General features: G+C 50.8%; 1 protein-coding gene across 15 annotated transcripts in view; it reads right to left on the reverse strand.

Annotated features, from left to right (window-relative positions):
• Nucleotides 1-19,844, reverse strand: part of LOC121593412 (supervillin) — a 184,978-nt gene that overhangs the window by 46,266 nt on the left and 118,868 nt on the right. For 11 of the 15 annotated variants that reach the window (XM_041915731.1, XM_041915728.1, XM_041915730.1 and 8 more), the window contains 6 exons: nt 14,483-15,785; nt 14,061-14,410; nt 10,729-11,700; nt 7,465-9,982; nt 2,503-3,731; nt 1,235-1,453 (listed from right to left, as the gene is read on the reverse strand). In XM_041915731.1, coding sequence (XP_041771665.1) covers nt 1,235-1,453; nt 2,503-3,731; nt 7,465-9,982; nt 10,729-11,700; nt 14,061-14,410; nt 14,483-15,785 — 6,591 coding nt within the window. Of the gene's footprint in view, nt 1-1,234; nt 1,454-2,502; nt 3,732-4,190; nt 4,532-6,265; nt 6,325-7,464; nt 9,983-10,728; nt 11,701-14,060; nt 14,411-14,482; nt 15,786-19,844 lie in introns of those variants that run through there. The other 4 variants (XM_041915732.1, XM_041915734.1, XM_041915742.1 and 1 more) reach the window with 4 other exon arrangements.

Raw genomic sequence — 19,844 nt, forward strand, 5'->3', positions numbered from 1 at the left:
GTTTGTTTGTTTGTTTTTTTTTTAAAGCAAATGTGATGATTCACGGCACGAACCGCGTTTGAATTTCGCGATTCCCGATTGATTGAGTGCATCATGCAAAGTGTGTGTGTATGTGTGTGTGTGTTGATGTGATTTGTTGTATGTGTTCATGCGTGTAGTTTTATGCGTGCAAACGTGGCGGAAAGAAAAGAAGAGAAAGAGTAAAATAAACGAAAAAGAAATGCAATAGTATTTGGGTTCACTGCGAAGTAAAACGCCTTCTCGCGCGGCGTGACGTCCTCCTGGGGGAAAACAATTACGCAGCTGCCGTCATGAACATTGCAAACGGACGGAAATAAATATCCCCCCCTTAGTGGCGAACAAACGATCTAAAAAGGATCATTTTTCACTCAAAATCAGACTTCAAGTCAAAAGCTAACGCGCAGCGGCGTTTTTTTTTCCTCCTTTCCGCGATACAAAGGATTCACACAAAACAGGTCACAGCTACCAGTAAGGCGACGGTGCATTGTCACAACAATCGTCCGACTCACATTTACCACAAAGTGGATGGATAAGTAGTATAAAGGAAACAGAGCAGATAAGTCGACATGCAGCTGAGAAAACATGCAAGTTTATGGTTAAACACACAAACACACTTGAGATGATCCAAATGATATGTCTATTAATACGATGCGGGGGGAACAGGTTTCCAGACCAAAAAGGACGTATCAGTGTGGTTTTACAAGGTTTTCCAGGAGTTCTCATAGCTGTGGGGACACTTTATTGACGATTTCTTATTCGAAATGAACCACAAGTAATAGGAATTGTACTCTTTAGCACCCTTGTTGGACAAATCCAATAGGAATTCCCAAGGCTCCTGTCCAAAAAGGGTGCCATAGAGTCCAATATCCATCACATGAAGTTCACTTCCAATAGGAAAGAGTCAAGGAAGTGTCGCACAGCTATGAGAACCCCCTGGAAAACCCCTGTAATGGAAACGAAAAAACATAATCATGCAATGTTTAGCTGATTTGAGGTTTAAGAAGAACCAAGTGCCAATCAAAAAAGGATGAACAAAAAAGAGCACAAAAACGTTCAAAAACCATCACACTTTGATGGTAGAAACATCGAACAAATTAAGAAAAAAAAACCGAATAGGGAAACATCATCTTAACGAGAGCGGCACACAGACACACACTTCCGTAAGCAGAAAGAGAGAGAGAAAAGGGGATAAAATAGTACACGAGCTTCTTACCAAACTCGGCGCCAGAGTCATCCGAGACGATGTTGTTGTTGTTGTTCGTTGGTATCGTGTTCATGATCGGTTGGTGGGCCGACGGTTGATGAAGACCCGTAGTGTTGCCGGTGGTTGACGGTGGCGGCGTGCGGTACTGGCCGCTGGTGAGGCCACTATTGATGGCGTTATTGCTTCGCTCGATGTCGGTTGGCGAGATCGTCTGCGTTGTGAATTGAGCTACAAAGAATTGTGGGATGGGGTAAAAGTGTGGTATTAGTAATCATTTCTCGGTACGGATTTTCTTCAACGGGCCTGCTGTTGGGAAAGGGGAAAAGAAAGTTGATACGATGTAGAATCTTTAGGTTTTTTTTTGTAATGTTTCATAAACAATTTTAATTGTATTTTTTGTCGCTGGAGGCACTCAAGTGCATCTCAAGACACATTTTTCGAAGACAATTGTTCAATTTCCGGCACACACAAAATTGCCTTCAAAACCTCCGAAACGTCTTCACCATAAATTGTGCTTTATCATTACCTAACATCCCGCGTGATACGGATGATGATGATAAGCTATGAAGTGAAGGAGGAAACAAAAAACAACCCCACGCATGATGAATGTTTCATGAGCGCGCATCAAAAACATTGCAGCTATTTTTACACGAAAAGCAGGTAACAGCAGAATGAAAATGTGTTTTGAGTGAAAAGGAAAAAAATAACAAAACACTTGCATGCATTTTTCGCGCGACTCTAATGCGCGTATAGACGGTCGACACTTTTCCGCCTTGCAGCAGCGTCTCTTCACACAAACACAGACACACACACTCACACGCGCTCGGCGACGAAAAGTTGTGTCCATCATCATCATAACCAGAAGTGCCCGGCAGTGCTCCGAAGGATTAACGGATAAAAATAAACACGCACGACGCACCACCGCACTTCTCAGCATATACTCACGGCGGCGCTCTGACACAGATTTTCCGGCAGTGCAGCAAAGGCACAGCGGTCTTTCCCCGGGGGCATCATCATCAGCATAGATCGGACTGCTGCAAAACCATGAGTCGTGTGTGTGTGTGTGCGTGTGTGTTTCTAGCCGGCGCCGCTAGACGCTTGAGCCAAGCGCAGTGTAGTAGTGTCGTCACGCGCGGCGCTATTTTTGGTACCGCGCAAGAGGCGCACCAAAACCAGGCGCCTCCATGTCATTTGAAAGGGCACACACACGCACACACACACCTAATCATAATAATATATTTAACACACACACACACAAAAAGGCGCTCAACACTTACCTCGCCTCGGACGGGCGCCGATCGGCCGGTTGAGTAGTGGGTTTTCGTTCTCCTTCAGCTTGCTTTCCAACTGCGCGAACATGCTCGCCTTCGCCCGGACACTGCTGGACCGTCGCAGCAATCCCTTGTCAGTGCCGTCCTCCCCTCCACTGCTGGTCCCACCAGCGCCGCCGCCGCCACTGCTCCGGCCAAAGCCCACACAGCCCCCGAACATTCTGTCGGCGTCCGCTCCAGCCGCCGTCGAGGCCGATTCGCGATCGCTTAGATCACTGCTACTGCCACTGTGCGGCGACGAGGAAGGCGTACTACTGCCCGGCGAGCTAGCTCCAGCGACGCCACAAACCTTACCTCCTACTCCACCCTGCTTGCTGCTCTCGCTGCTCGCACTACTATTGCTGCTGCACGGTCTCAGCAAACGGGCACCGACTCCAACTCCACCGTCGTGCGATGATGAGCAGGAAGAGGTCGGTGACAGGAGTAGCGCTGCCGCCAAGCCTCCTTTACGCCGCCCCGGTACCGGGTGCTCCTCTTCGTCCGACTCCTCTTCCCCGACGCGCACTACCAGCAGCTGTTCCTCGTCCGCATTCAGCAGCTCCTCCTCTCCGTCGTCGTCGTCGTCGTCGATCGTTTTCTTCGACGGGGACTTTTCGCTGTCGCTCGTCTTCACCGAGGACGACAGCACGTAGTCGGTGGTGCCGGACAGTTCCTCCGTGCCGCCCCGGCCACCCCCAAACTGGACGCCCGAGTCGGAGCTGAGCGAGGCGAGATTGAACTCGCCGCTGATAATGGAGTGCGAGTTCGATTCGGCGGTGCCGAGCGTGGGCGACAGCAGCTCAAACGACGAGGACGATGGTTTCGGCTCCTCCGGCAAGCAGCCACTAATGCCGCAACTGTCGGACGGCAGCGCAAATGACACTGGCGGGGCGGGTCGATCAACCGAAGCGCTGCGCTGAATCAGCAGCTCCAGCGAGCTGCGCAAGCAGCTGTGCTCTGGCGCAACTCTACGCAACTCTGGTTCCGCCGCCGGCGTATCCTCGAGCTGTCCAGCAGCTGCGTTACCGACTGCGTTTACGCCACAATCACCACCGGTGCTGTGCTGCTGCTGCTCTTCTGATGCACTACGATCAACATCGTGTCCGCCGGACCGGTCAGAAGCTTCTACCACACACTCTGGGGAGGATCTTGAACCGCACGGCGATACCTGTTGCTGCTGCTGCTGCTGCTGGGCACTGCTTGGAAGGATGAGGCGTTGTGGAAGAAAAAGCAAGAGAAAAAATCGAACAATTCAGATCACACGCACACACACACACACACACGCATTGTTCGATATTGTATGAAAGACACTCCAGAAGGCGCAATCAAACAGTGGGACACGCGCACACACAAAACAAGACACGTTCACAGCAACAGCTCAATTCGCACACTTTGTACAAAATGATCAAATGGGTGGATGAGCATGAGACGATGATCAAGCACAATAAGGCACAGTTGTTCTCGGGATGTCATGGGCGGAAGAAACGAGCACAATGATGCGACGACGTAGAACACATTTTCGTTGACCGTAAATTAGACCACCAACACAAACGAGGGACTGTTTTGTACGTCACAGAACACGGTGCTATTGCTAGAACGTATTTTTAATTCTTTCCCCCGTCTCACAACCTTCCCCACCTCTAGAGCTCTCTCACCTTCCGCTTCTCTATCACACAGCAGCGCTCTCCAAGAAACCAAAAAAAAAAGCCGAAATCACTACTTATCGATTGCAACCTGCCACTTAATTTTGTTCACTCGAAAGGAACGACAAACTTTAGACACCCAACACAAGGAAACCACTTTCGAAATGGAACGTTTTGTTCGCCGCAAACGTCACTTTCTAATTCTTCGCGTTGAAACAATATATAGCTCGATGTCAACGTCGCACAGTGCTCGAAGCGAGCGCGCCTAAACCCCGCACCAAACGACGGACGCTTGGTGTCGTCAGTCGAACGGATATAGACAGACTGTTGGGGTTCGGTTGCCACAACCCGATGTCACACGGGGCTAGTGAGCACGGGACAGCGGTAGGCGGGAGTGGGAAGATAGTCCTAATCCAACCGCCGAGCGAGCGACGGGACGACGCGTGCGCACAAGGCACATGCATCGCACAAACACAGAACAGAACACGAGCGCCTTACAAGTACACAATATCATACCACCGATCGTCACCTCTTTGGGGTACGTTTTTCGGGCCTTCTTGCGGGGTCATGAGTTATCCTCACATTTCATCTCCAAGTTATTGGGAAGCAACGACTGGAGAAGGAGATTTTGCTCAGCTCAAGGGTTCCTCGCTTGCGCCTGCGCATCCCACACACGTGCCATCTCTTCGGACTAGACACATCTCTAAAAATTCGCTTGTTTGTAGTTGTGGTGAAGTACCCCTCCCGTCTCTATTGCGATCTGTATCGCCTTTGTTTTGATTGTATTCCCTCGTGCAAAACACACACACGCACACGCACAAGACATTAAAACCAAACAAACATCCAGCGGAAGGCCACGAAAAACCAAGGTGAATGGAAAAGGTCAGTGGACACGCACACGCAACGAGGCTGAGACATGGAAATCAAGGTCGTACAGACATCGTGGAAAGTGTTAGGACATCGTGTTCATGTTCATTGGCTACTGGCGGGAGACGGTCTTTGGAGGACTCGGTGTCTCTTTAGCACTGTACTCCACATTAAGAGATGGAAATAGATCCACCTGATTAGGTGCTAATGCTGCTCTCTGTGCCACTTCTCTACACCTCTGTACCTTCTTATCGCGCACTTCTACACTGTTGCAAACACACACACACAATCCGCCTCTTCACACAAGTCGTAAAGATCAATGCCAGCGGTTTGAATTATCTGAAGTATTGGCTGTTGCAAACCTCACATGACCACCACCTTGTGCTAACAAAACCCCTTTGGGCTGGCTTACGAAAGGGAAATGCCGATAAGACTTTATCTCATTCTAATTCTCTAGTGCAAAACTCTTCACCGATCAGCAGGCGAACTTCTAACATCGTTCAACCTATATTATCACAACCACTAACACTGTGCTCAGTGCTGCACACAGGGTAACACACACTGCCCCCGTCTATCGTAACCGTTGGCGAGAAAAATCTATTTTCACGCAACGACGAGTCCACACACAAGCACAGCACAGTTCGATCGTTGTTTGTTGCTTCTCCTTTTTAGCTGCTGCCCTAACTCGAGATTCGTTACTTTGATTGCCATCGGACATTGGTGCTAAGGGTAGAGAAGCAAGAGCAGGAGCGTCAGCAGCACTATCACAGGATAAGAAGCGCAGTAGCCATTCAAAGACGGCATGATCATGATATGCTAAGGGAAAACGACTTCAACACAAGAACAAAACGTACTCTTCACCGGTGGTAGTCGACATGTTTAACACTCCTTAATATTCCACTTGTGTTTGATATGTTAAATCCAAACAAGCAGCCGCTCCAGTATCAACATCCAAACGGGAGCTTCACTTCCGTACAATCTGCTTGAAAATGGAAAGCTGACCAACGGGACGCGTCGAACGAGAACGTGTCAAGCACGACGATCCACTCCTTACTGAACTGAACACACCTTTTACCAAACTACCTGTGAACGCATCTCGCATCAACGCCACTGGTTGCAATTTTGCAATTGCAGCTGCCAAAAAACGCAATCAGCTTAAGAGACTTCACACAAACACACAGCAAAAAAGAGGAGAGACGGCGGCTTTTGGCAAACTTTACCGATCGAGATCCGATACAAAGAGAGGGTTGTGAGATGTGGACATGGTGGGAAGTAAATGCCGTCCTCACCCACGCGCTGCCATGTGTAAAATGCGTCTCGGCAACTCGGCAGAAAGGAAAAACATACAACAAACGGGTACCGAATTCGTGCTGCCGGGTGCATTTTCTTTTCTCTATTTTCCCCCCAAAACGCGCGGACTTTCCATTTGCTAGCACGCAGTTTGGGAGAAAGAATAAAGCGTGGGGAGAGGGAGTGTTCCAAAAATATAGAAATTACCACAACACGGCAGAATATAGCACCGCGCGTGCTAGCGACGGAAATCGCTTATTTCTTCCTGCACACGCGTGCACACAACGAGCCGGAGCGGGATGATCCAGCGGAATTCCGATCATCGATTGCAGCGTGAACCCTGTGGACCCGTGGTGCACCATCATCGACAGCTGGAAACGAAGGGCAAATCAAAACACCCGACCCGACGGGGTGGTGGTGGTGTTGGTGTACAGCAGCAATGAATCGCGTAAAGCGTCCAAAAATACGCTGCAACAACCGCGTTCCGCTTTTGGGCGGTACGGAAATAGAATACGCACACTCGCGTGCGTGACGAGACCCCCGACGAAATAAGCGAGCAGATTAACGAGAAACAAATTCTCTGGATAAAAGTGGCAAGACCAGGGCTTATAGTTGAACTGGCTCGGAAGTGGGTCTCGGGAAATGGCCTTCCTCATCCGAAGCGTTTGCTTTTTCTCACACCAGCGCTTAAAACGATTACAACAGATTGCTTTAAATTTAGCATAAACAGATGACTGCGGTACGGTCGAGCTACGCCTCTAGTCGTCGGAAAGAGAAACACATTCCATGTTCATAAATATTCGATAGATGTAGACCATAAATCAGACATAGAAGATCAATGGTAGTATCATCTTCCCTACTTCATCATCTCTTTCCAATTCCAAGTCTGTAGGAAAATCCCCGGTTCAGTAGCTACAATAGCTCGAAAACCGTTTCAATTTCAAACTCAACCATATTCACCACCTTTCGAGCAGTTCGTCTCGGCTAACCTAGAGCGCCATCTGTTGGCGGGAATAAACTACCTCCAATAAATCCTTTATACCTAACAACAACCTTGAAGAAGACGGGAAGATAGTAGAGCTTGTCCCATAGTCACAACATTTTTTCTCTTCTCTTTCCTTTCACTCACCTGTTGATCTCTGTTGAAGTAACCGGTTGTGTTTTGTACCGGAACGATTCACGTCTGCTGATGGCGCTGCCCGTCGAACTACTAACAGCTGCCGACGTCGACGCAGACTGAGCACCACCACTGCTGCCTCCCGATAGGAACATCTCCATGTTTCTGATGCGCTCTGCAACCGAAATGATAGGCTTTTCGATGTTTGTTACCTGCGGCACTATCGGCGCCGGAGCCACCGAGTCCGGATGCTCCAGTGAACGGCTGTGCACCAGCGACAAAGCGCCCGGCGTTCCCGCTTCCGACGAACTGGCACTACCCAAGCTACCCAGCAACAAATCACCATTACTACCACCACTAGCAGCAGGCTGCTCGACGATGCATCGCGTCCGTTTGGCCGGTGAGTCGATCTTCAGTATCGATCGCTTCATCTCCTCCGAGTCGGACGTCTCCTCGCGCGAGCTCTTGCGCGAACTCTTCAGTATCGGCCGTATCTCCTCATTCTCCGACGAGTACTTCTTCTTCAGTATCGGTTTCGGCGTGACCGGCGCCTGGTGGTCCGGTTTCAGGATCGGCTTAATGTCGTACGCCTCGTCTTGGTCCACCAGCAGCATGTCCTGACAGATTTCAGCCGCCGCCAGTATAACCGCCTGCGAGATCGACACATGCTTCGGCGGTTCGCTCGGCGTCGACGTAGACGAGCTGTCGTTTTTCTTCTTCAAAATGCCGTGCGATATGCTACCGTTGGCCCCCGGCCCCGTACTGACACCGCTGCCCGATCCGCTAGCGATCGAGTTGCGGCTGGTGCCACCGCTCGCCGCCGCACCGGACACATCCTCGCGCGATTCGTAGCTCTTCTGCTTCAGTATACCGTGCGCCTGCTGCTGCTGGTTGGAGCTCGCCCCGTCCTCAAAGCTGTTGCGCCGCGTGTGCTTCACCAGTATCGACCGGTCGTCCGGCGAATGGCTGCGGCTGTAGCGGCTCTCGTCCAGCGAGCAGCGCTTCTTCAGTATGCCCTGCTTGCGGTTCGACCGTATCGGTGTGTCGACGACGCTCGGCGAGAACGTCACCGGCGACGCATTGCTCGACGCGGAACTGGCCGCCGTGGACGATTCAACCGCCGTTTTGCGCTTCAGTATCGACACGATGTGGTTGGCCGAGGTGCCGGAGGAGCTGGCCGGCCCGGCCGACGACGAGCTGCCGCCCCCGCCGAGCCCAGCACCGCTCTCGTCCATGCTCTTCGCCCGCGAGATGCAGGACGAGGACGTGCTGAGCTTGCCGACGCGCTGCGGCGACAAGCTTTTGCGCTCAAAGTGCTCCACCGAGCTCATCTTGACGAGCTTTTTCTTCTTCTCCAGGTAGCCGCCGCTCGATGGGCGGGAAGGTGGCCGATCGCCGTACTCCTCCTCTCCGCCATCGTTGTCGCGCAGCACGATGATGTCGGCTTCGTCGAGCGACTGGATCAGCTGACTCTTTGGACTGTTCTCGATGACGACAAACTCGTCGTTGAACTGATTGTCGAACAAGATCCGATTGGCGGGTCGCATCTCCTGCTCCTGCTGCAGATCGTCGTCTTCACCAACGTCCACCACCGCGACGTACCCCCTGGAGGAGGGTGGTTCCACCACGACCGGCTGTAAGGGTGCTTCCTCTTCAACTTCGTCCTCATCGTCGTCGTGGTACGCCACACCGTTCATTGCCGCACACAGCCCAGAAGGCCCGGCTTCCATTTCTTCCACCGGCTCCTGTCGCCGTTCCGCGCTCGATGGCACTTGCATCTCTGCCTCCTCATCCACCTCCATCCTTTCGGGCGGCTCTAGCTCGACACTGTTATCGTCCGCCACTGCTAAATCACCCAACATATCACTAATTGTTGCTACCTCTAGTGTGGGTGATTTTAAAATTTGACTAAATTTAGAATATTGCCCTATCGAGGACGACTGTTCCTCCGATATTTCATCCTCAAGGTCCTCCGCGACCACTGCCGCGACCACTTCCGCCGGTTCTACCTCCATCTGCACGTCACCGGACACGCTCTCCTCCGCGTCACGGATCGAAAGCGCCTCAAACGATGGTTCAATTTCCTTCGGCTTGGGCTCCTCCAAGGGCGCGCCCGCCGACTCGGTCACAATCTTCAGCAAGCGGTTCGTTCGGGGCGGCGAAATCACAAGCTCCCGGCGGGCCTGTTCCATGTGGTAGGCCAGCGATGGGCTGCGTGCTGGCGGCGAGCAAGGCGATGGGCTGTTGTTGACCGTACCACCGCTCGAATGGCCCGACAGCCGCGAACAGATGCGTGCAGGCGGTGAGCTCGATCCAGCCTTCGAGATCGTTTCGGGCGAACCGCCGTGTTTCGGGCTCGACCGGTTCGAGGAGCTCGGCGGCCGCGGTGAGTTGGTGGGAGATTTCTCCGTCGAGGACGATGACTTGACCGGCGAGGAGCGATTGCTGGACGAGTACATGTCCGGGCTGCTGTGGGGCATCTTTAGCCGACGCTGGTATCGACCCGCGGACGCTGAGCTCGTGGTGGTTCCTAAAAACGAGTGCAAGACGGCATTAGTATGGCGGTGTATTTTCACAACAGAAGGGTTACAACGGGGAGGTCACAATGTTGCAATATGACGGGTTCTACTTGCTTGCACTAAACGGATGCTACCAATAACAAAAAAAGTCTACAATGGTTTAAGTCTACTTTTGGATCGATTCGAGTATCGTAAGCAAATGCAAATGTTAATCACGATCAGCTTTCATCTTGTGAAAGTATGTCTGGGTGTGTTACTCACTCATAAAGTAATGAAAATTAACTGAAATGCTGAATGACAGTTTTGAAACATAAACTTGTTTTTAATAATTTGCATGCAGACGTGATGAAATGGATTAAGAGTTTGTGGCATAATAAGTTAATGGACTTTTTTGACAAAAATGAAAACCGTTATTACAAAACGCTGCATTTAGGGGCTGGATTAGTAACAAATTAAGAATTCACACACACGCTCGTTTGGTCAAAACCTAATTTAGCGGCCGAAATACTGCTTTCCTAAAGCACTAGGGCATTCGATTTTGCTTTACCGAAACAAACACACATCTTTTTTGTCTTCGCTTTTCCTCTACTACGCACGAACACGGGGGACAACAGGACACATATCGCTCGCGACAACACAAAACACGCGTCTGTGGATCCACAGAGAAGGGGGAGAGGAGAGGGTTGTCTCCTCCCTGCGAGTGCGAACACAGTGAAGGGATGAGGAGAGATGCTTCCACGCGGAAAGCCCAACTTACTTGCGCCACCGGTCGGTTCGTCTGTCTGCGAGCGATTGAGAAACGATTTACGCTTGGCCGACTTATCCTTCGGCGGCGACGGCACCACCTCTACCGGCCCCGGCACCACCCCCTTGACCGGGCTCAGCCCGCTTATGTCCTTCGGCAGGGCCTGCGATCGGGCCGCGTGCGATCGTTTCATCGTGGACGTTCGCAGGCGCGGTGTACCGCCGGCTGTGTCCGGTTCTGGCCGCTCAAAAAACCCAGCCACCACACCGCCCGGTGGCTTATCCTGCTGCTGCTGCTGCTGCTGCTCCGTCACACCGTCAAGAAGCATAAGCGACTGCATACGATCGGTTATTAGCGTGCGCTCGTCCTCCACCGGCGGCACCATTCCGGAAGGTGTTTCCACCGCCTGCACTACTACAGCGTTACGCGTCTTGGCGGCGGCAAGGGGAACACGCTTGGCAGCGGATGAAGAAGAGGCGGTGGTTATAGTAGCGGCAGGTGCATCACTCTTTACCTTCGCTACGCGCTCGCCCTTTATCGTTTCGGTCGTCGTCTTCAGTCTCTGTTTCATGTTGACGGCAATCGACGGCACCAGTCGGCGGCCAATCTCGCCTCCCGCCGGGAGCGGGCCGGCTGCAACCTTCTTCGCCACTGGCTCTCGCTTGGTGGTTGCTGCTGGCAAGGGCTTGCTGGTCATTCTAGTAGCCGTTACATTGCTGGTGGAATGTTTCGATAGTGTCGTGCGCGTGACCGTTGACACCGTGCGGGTGGAGGCTGATGCTGGTAGTGGGTTAGCGGAAGCGGATCCCGTCACTGCCGGCGCGCGATGAAACACGGCACGCTGGGATCGTTCCAGCTGTGGCTGCTGCTGTTGCTGAGAGGCACGTGGAGGGTCTTCTCCGGCAGCGCCTCCGATCGTGGACAGTGACATCGATCCCGTGGCAGATTTTGCAGCACTTGCGAGAGCTGACGGTGGTTCCATACCTGTGTGTAGCGTTGTTGTGCGCCGGAATGTTCGTCCCCAGCAGGAGTTTGGTTGGTTCATGTGTGCGGGTGTTGATTTGATTTTGTTACATTTGGCACACCATTTACCCGCAAAAAGGCATTACAACACATGTTGTACAGCACAAGAGCGAGTGATAATTTGGTTTGGTTAACCGACGCACATACAAACACGCACACACACACATATTAAAGCGTTTTTTTTGTGGGGTATTTCCATCCAGGATGAGCGCAGGCAGGTAGGTTGGTTTGCAGAATTTTGTTGATTGGTTGATGCGACGGTTGTTACCAATTTTCAGACCGATTTTCGGTTGTTGTTGCAGTGCAGTAGTGTGTGTGGTGGTGGTGGTGGTTGGTTTAGCAGAAGGAGTCACAGGAGGAAGGGTAGTTTTTTTGGTTTAAACAAAGTTGCAAAGTTGAAACCGAAGAAAAGAAAACGGTAATAAAAAAGGAACAAACGTTATTAGTCGGGTTGTGTGTTTGTGGTGTGATTGACTTGTGCGTGTGATGTACAATAGAATTAATGACATTGCAGCAAAAGAAAACTGATGGATTGTTGATGATAAATTTAAAAACCTCCAACAACTATATGAAACTACTTATTTACGGTCTATTTACAGAAAAAATACTACAAAATTAGAAAAAACGTAATAATAGTTGATAAAGAAAGATCTACTCTACTTCATAGATATTGCAGAAAGAGTAAACAAACACACACATATGTACAACATTGCATGGAGTATTCCAAGCCAAAAAGAAATAAACTATTTTCTATAAAGACAGATTGTGCTGTAGGTTCACATTGATTGAAAGTGTTGTGAGTACGGGTCTGTGTGAACATTGTGAAGCGGTTAGTAATTAGTATCCATTAAAGGAATAGCACACACGCACACACATAAAAGGCTCCCTCCTCTTCCCTGTGTGGAGAACAATTTGCCACCGCTAAACAATAGAAATGGAAACAGTTTTTTGTCGTTGCTGGTATTGAGAAACGACAAGAGAAAGAAGAAAACCCCATCGCCAGCATAATTGGCTGCAGAGCAAACATAAATGCACAGGGTATCACCACTTCTCTACATTGAAAATCACATAATTAAACGAACCAGTAGCATGGAAAGACACACACAAAAAAAACATTAGAGCCACCGTTCGAACCATTTCCCAAAAACCGTTTCCCACACATTATCGACTGCATTGGAAATGCTTTCGATTTCGGTCCCAATTTTGGGGCGAAAAAGAGGAGCGCACATTAAGCGCGACCACGACCGACGGCGGGCGCTCGCGAGCCGTAGGTAAATTTAAAGGCAAAAGCAGCAAAGCAAAAGTGTAAAAACAGGGCCCCAACAGCCCACTCACCGGCAGGCAGGTGAGAGTAATCTTGTGAAAATGCCACCCGTTGCATTACCGTCCCGGTCGCCCCTTCTTTTACGAAAAGGAAACGGACGGCCGAGAAGCGTCAAGCGGTATCGTAAACTACGGTTTAATGAGTTTCGCTTAAGCGTTAATTGTGCGCGGGCCTCGCCAAAGGCCCCCACGTTCGATGCACACTTCATTTGGTAGTTTAATTTAATTATGCGCGCCTTTTTTCCCTTCCCGTAACGAGAACTTTGCACACGTCGTCGTCGTCGTCGGCGCGAGGGAACGTGAAAGTCAACTTTACATTTGCCGAGGGAGCTGGTGGGAGCCGCTAACCGACGCGTTGACTGGTCGGTGTACCCTTGATATCCGGCTAATGACATCAATGTACTACTTTAAATGAAACTATTTTTCATAAATTACAATCAATCGGTTGCTCGTTTTTGTTAGTTTTTGTTTTACTCTCTCCCCCGAAAACAAACGAAAAGACAACAGATTGGCAAGGGCGGGATTGAAAAAGAAACACAAACAAAGAAAGCTACATACGGATTAGATCGGAAGCGGTGAGATGAGGAAGCTAAATGCCTTCGATGCATCAACAGTTTGCTGTTTGCGAATGGAAATGAAATCATAACGAATGTGTGTATATATACAGCGCAAACCGTTACAATGGAAAGCTTTAAATAATTCTACAGTGAAAGAATGATTAAAATTAAGAAAATTCAAAACAATCTACCAAGTGATGAGACTAAGAAAAACCATTCGACCTAGCTTAAGCTTTATATTGCCGGAAGAATCATGAAAAACTACACCTTCAATCATGTTCCTCATGTTCAACACACTCAACCAATTAGAATTTGATTCTTCCTGCAGTAAGGTCCTATAAGAATGATGAATGCTCACTACCGAGAGTAAAACACCTTACTGCCCCTTATTATACTCCAAGCTATGCAGCTCTTCTTCGCCTCCAAACAACGATTGCTTACCGTGAGCGGCCGCAGCACGCAAACGAGACGATCGTGTCGTTCGTATCTGTTTCGTGACGCCGGCGCCGGCGTTCGAGCTACTGCTTTGCTTCTCATCTCCGGATCGATTGTGGCCACTGCTGGCGCTGCGTTCCCGTGCACCGGTTGCTACCGGGCGGGTCGGAACCGGTCGGGTAGTAGTAGTAGTAGTGCCGTTGTTGCCGGCCGCTTTCGTGGAGGAAGCGGTGAGCCCGGCCGAATGGGGACGCTTCGTGGTAGTGGTCGGTTTGAATGAGGGTGGTAACGATGACTGCTGCTGTTTGCTAAGAATTGCACTTGATGGAAGAGTATTCGGTGTTCTAGATGATGATCTAAAATGGAAAGAGACGGAACGATTAGCATCAAGTCCTGCCATCAATCTTACCCGCCCCCGCGTCGGCTACCTTTTGCTAGGTTCCAGTCTTTCATTTTCGTTCTCGTGGACATTGTTTCTTAAGTAAATGGCTTTACGTCTATCGGCTTTGTATTTCGCTATCCTATCTATATCCTTGGCGGCGAACGCGGGATCGACGAGGACGGGCGCGACGCCCGCACTGCTGCTGCTGCCGCTGCCCGTGTCCGACCCGGAGTGGACGGCCACGCTCGGCACAATGTTTTCCTTGCGCGAGCGCACCGCGACCGACGGCCCGCTGCTCGCTGGCGTCGGCCGGACCGGATGGGCCCTGGCCGTACCGTGACTAGATGGGGCGCTCGCGGACGGCTTGGCCGCGACCGCCGGCCTGCTGGAGGAGTTCGACTGCTGCTGCTGCTGGTTCATGATGTGCGCTGCTACCCTTTCCGCCTCCTTCTCTTGACATATTATGTTCAGCAGTCGGCTGACCGGGGTCGACTCGGGCCCGAAAAAGTCCGATATGGTTTTCGAGCGCGTCTTGACGAAGGCCTCATGCCTCCGTGAGCCGTGCTGGCGACGACGCGGTTGATGCTGCTGCTGCTGTCCGTTTGCGATCGACGATGCAGCAGCGGCAAAGGCGATGCTGCTGCCCGCCGCACCGGACGGTGAGTAGCTCGAGCCGACGTTCACCGAGGGCGGTGAGCCCAGGGAGCGTTGCGTGACGAGCGGTCGCTTCGGATACGAGACGGGCGGATGCCGCTGGACGCGCCGGAAGTTTACCGCACTGAACTTGGGTGGCTGGACCGAGGAAGTACTGTTGCTGCTGCTGCTAACCGGTGGTAGCGTCGTTTGGTGGTTCGGTGCTTGATATGCGCGACCCTGCGGTGGGCTGCTGGCTGTGCTGGCAGTAGCGATGTAGAGATCACAATGTTTCGAAACGCTCGGCTCCTTGCGGGACTGGTGTTGCTTTTCTTGCTGCTGCTGCTGTTGCTGTTGTTGTTGTTGTTCAGCGCGTATCACTTGCAAGATTGCGTGCAGACCGGAGCTTTCGTTGGACGACGTAGGCGCTTGCTGTTGCGGCAGGTTGAGGTGAAATTTGCTCTCCTCTACCCGATGGGTTGGTTCCTCCTCGTAGAACGGTTGATGAGGGGGCGGAGGAGCGTAGTGGTGGTGCCCCTGATACGGTTGATGAACGGGTGGATACGACGATGCAGTGAACTGTTGATGGTGATGATGATGATGAGGCGGTTGCTGATAATTAGTTTCCGATTGCTGTTGGCAGCTTAGTTTGGCAGTGGCGGATGAGAGCTTCTTCTCCAACTCGTGGATAGCACTATTCACGAACGGTTTATTTTCTGTATGAGCGAAGGGAAAGAACAAGAAGAAGGGATGAGGTTAGAATTAGAACGGAGGCCAATTTCCAGTGTTCAAATAAATTACAAAACATTTCAAATCACTATGCTCAGTTTACTTGGATGATTCTTCACTTGCCCAACAGCGCTAGGCACACACAGAAACGAAGTGACAGTTCAAAAACGTCATCAAAGCTACCTGAGAACCCAACACTTCAAGAAAACATCAGTCACAAAGCACGATTCTCAGTTTTGTTTTACTTTTCTTCCAAATTCAACACCATCATGGGTTCTAAATTATCCCCACTGGAAGACGTTACTCCCAGTGACCGCACATCCAGCCTCGAATCATTCGCTTCCACAACCGAATGCACCCCCGAACCGCACGCCGAACGGCCCCAAACCGCGCTGCAGCACCTAGACCACACGATCGGCATCGTTTGGCACTGTTTCGACGCGTTTCGGCAGCAGTTCTTTACCGCGTCGCCGGACAGCATCGAGTGGGCGGTGGATTTCCTCGAGTCGTCGTCCACCGGCAGCGCCACCGACGAGCTACACTTTGTCGTGGCGTACCTGCGCTGCGTGCAAGCCCTGGTGCAGCTCGTCTTCGGCAAGCACAGAACGCCCAAAGCAGCGCCGAGCCCGATCGAAGCCAGCTTGCGGGAAAGTGTGTCGATGCACGGCACGACGATGGAAATGAAGCAGCAGAAGCAGCAGTCGGAAGGCACGCAAGATCCTCTCCCACAGGATCTTATCGATGAGCTGCTCCGGCTGTATGCGCTGCTGGCTCGGTACAAGGAGGACGTGCAGCAGCACCGCGAGGACACGATCGAGCTCAACCAGCTGCAGGAGATTGAGCAGCTACTGCAGGAGCTGAACGATTCCTTTAACGCAACCGACAGTGCGGAAGAAGAATGGCTGAGCTGTGTTAAGAATGTGTGAATGAGCTGCAACTTTGGAGCCGATTGAGTGGGGCACACGAGCGTTCGGTAAATCACACAAACCTCGTTAGTGGTGCACCACGGTTGGTAGGCCATCAACTTCTCCCATTAAACTACTTCCTGCTCCCTTACTATATGACTCGTAAATCTTAATGAATCTGTGAAGCGCTCAGCCTAGTTTGTGTTGGGGGGGGAGCATCGTGGCGTCAGGCGCCCGGTCAATAAACGTGCATCGTGCGACGGAGGAAACTGCATTCTTGGCGTCGCACACTTGCACGGCGCGAACTAGAAGTCAAACCACACATCAACCTTCTTGCTCTCTCTCTCCCTTCTTTCTGGTTTCTGCTGCAAAAAGGGCAACCTACGGATGACGAACTGGATTTACGCGTCTCGCGCGTGTAGGTGGAACCGAATGGGTCTGCCCGGGTCGTTTTTGGGGCCATCCGGTATCGACCTGGCATGGGGTAAGGAGTGGATCAAGCAGGACCTTCACTTCCCATCCGGCTGACACACACAACCTGCCACACAACGACGGCTCTCTGTGTGTGTGTGTGTGTGTGTCAGGGCTAACGGGCGCTGTCTAACGATGTTTTGCTTGTGGGGGCGCTGGGCTGTTCTAGTCGCGCGACTGCGACTGCGAAAGAGGTCAACCGGGTTCGGGGTTTTGGAAGCGTTTAAATGGCACGCGAACGTCGGCCCCGGAGGCTTGGTTTCTTTTCCTTTTTCTTTTGCGAACCCCGTAGGCGATTGGATGGAGGTAAAGGTTAATGCGAAAAAGGTGAGCCAGACACTTCCGGCTGTCGGCAATTTTTTGTTGATGAACTAGCGCCCAACGGGTCACTCACAGTGCGAAAATAAGTGCTAGACAACACCTCATAGAATCGTGTTTTTACTTTGATCTCTTGTGCAGAGTGCAAACATTAGGGAGAGAATATTTTATTGGAATTCCTCTGGACGCCAACAAATGAGAACAGCAACAACATTCCGCGCCATTCACGCTGATTACCTGCATTATGCGCGCCAATTATGCTTGTAATGAATAATTTCAATGTGAACCGATGGTGCGTCGGAATGGGAAAACGGTAGATGAAGTACACACACCACACGCTGCCGGGCTGAAGCTCTCTGAATACAATATTCATATCGAATTATGCCAATGCATCGGTATTCCATCCGGCTGCTCGCTTATTGAAAGCCCAAAAGCCCCGTCTAATGGACACGTAGAGTACACGGGGAGCTGGATGGATGGTGGAAAATCAATAAGCCCTGTTGGGCCCGGAATCTGTTGCGCCTGAGATGTTGTGAGCGCGGAGTCAGCAAGAGCAGTACGTGTGTAGCAAGCTGTGAACGGACATCTTGTTTGGCCTTGTTTCGGTCCAAACCGAAACCGGAGTGTCGGGGGATGTGTTTGCTGGCGCTCACCTGCACCCAACACCTCTCACCACGCTCTCGCAGCATGGTACATTTAATTACCACTATCAAAAATTGCATTCTCAGCGGGTGATCGACCCACGGATGAGGTTCTGGTATTCCCACCCAATTCCACACCACAGGGCGAACACGTTGGAGGTTGTTGTTCAATTCGAACGTCCCCGAACCAGCAATATCTGGAGCTTATTAACACGCGTACACGACCAAACAGTGTACTAACGACCGTATTTGTCAAACGTTGCTCATCGATATTTTAGCTGCCACGAAGCCCCACTAAATGTGGGGTTAATATGTGGATTGTTCTAAAAATAAGACGAGGCACTGCTGGTGCTTCCGCGCACTGACCCGAAACCCCGAAAAAGTTGCCGAATGAGTCAGAGTCGGCAGAGTGTGCATAGTACGACTTCTTTGTCCATTGCGAGCCCTCTACTGTGGAGACAATTAACGTCCAAAATCAAATCCAAAATTGGAAGCCTCAACAAAAACAGAAATTCCCGTTGAAGTCCTTCCAATGATGCACTATCAGCAATCAAAAAGACGTCCTTTGAGATCTACGAATGTCACATTGGAGTAGAATTTATGGGAGATTTCTTTACCCCAGGATTTGCATTACAATCTTCCACCTCCGTTCAGCTCATGATAAATGTGTTGAGATGCCAAGATTCACATTTGTTCGTTTTTGATGTCCCTGGATTGACTTGCCGAGTTTGACACATCGATCAAATGGAGCCGTGTTAAGCAAGATTGATGTACGATCCGAATGGGGAGGGTGTCTGGATGACAGATGAGCTTCCGATTCTCGTCGGAAAAAAGGACACTACGAGGGAACAATGCATCGTACAAACCAATGAACGCGCATTTCTGAGAGATTAATGTATACGAAAAGTCCTATTCCGAGCGGCAGGACATCTTCTATGATAGATTTGTTACGATCCAATTGACTTCCATCAATCAATCCCGAATATCGTTGTTTTGCATAATTCTCTACAACGTTGTGCCTTTAGCTTTGTTCTCTTCATTTTGTTGAAATGAGTAAATTGAAATCCATTTGCCAGTGATTCGAAGTACACATTTCCCCCCGGCTCGGCAACACATTTAATCCCTTCTAGAATTACATCAGAACGTAAAGCAACAAAAACCCACAATCCCCTGGGTACTAATCCTCGCTTGGTTCGCTTCTACCCCGGCTGGCCGGTAAGCGAAAGCAATGGCAGAGCTAATAATCCTCATGATTGTGAAGCTTTAAAAAAGAAAACACACACCCCCCGATCATTCCCATTCCCATTGCACATAAGCTATAATCGATACTCGGGGGCAAAGTGTACCAAAACCACCCTGCCCAGAGTATACGCAATGTATGTCTCGTCACACATCACATGCTTTCTCATTGGTTTATATCGATCGCTCTCCCCGTCAACACAGCCGAAAAAATGTGTACCAACATTTTTGAAGAAACCCATCATCACCCACCTCTCGCACGCTTAAATCCTACACTTGACACCGACTTCCTCCCGGTAGTCGCACGCCAGTCAGCCTGCGCGCTTTGCATCTAAAATTACTACCACCAAGTCTCGGCTGAAGACTGAGGTACACCTGGCACGGTCTGAGCCTTACCGGCGGCGACGGCGGCGCTGTCTTCGTGCCAAGTTCGTGCTAAAAGCTGCACCAACACACACACGGACAGACGGGG

This window comes from Anopheles merus, chromosome 2L (genome assembly GCF_017562075.2).
Source record: "Anopheles merus strain MAF chromosome 2L, AmerM5.1, whole genome shotgun sequence".
Lineage (NCBI taxonomy): Eukaryota > Metazoa > Arthropoda > Insecta > Diptera > Culicidae > Anopheles > Anopheles merus.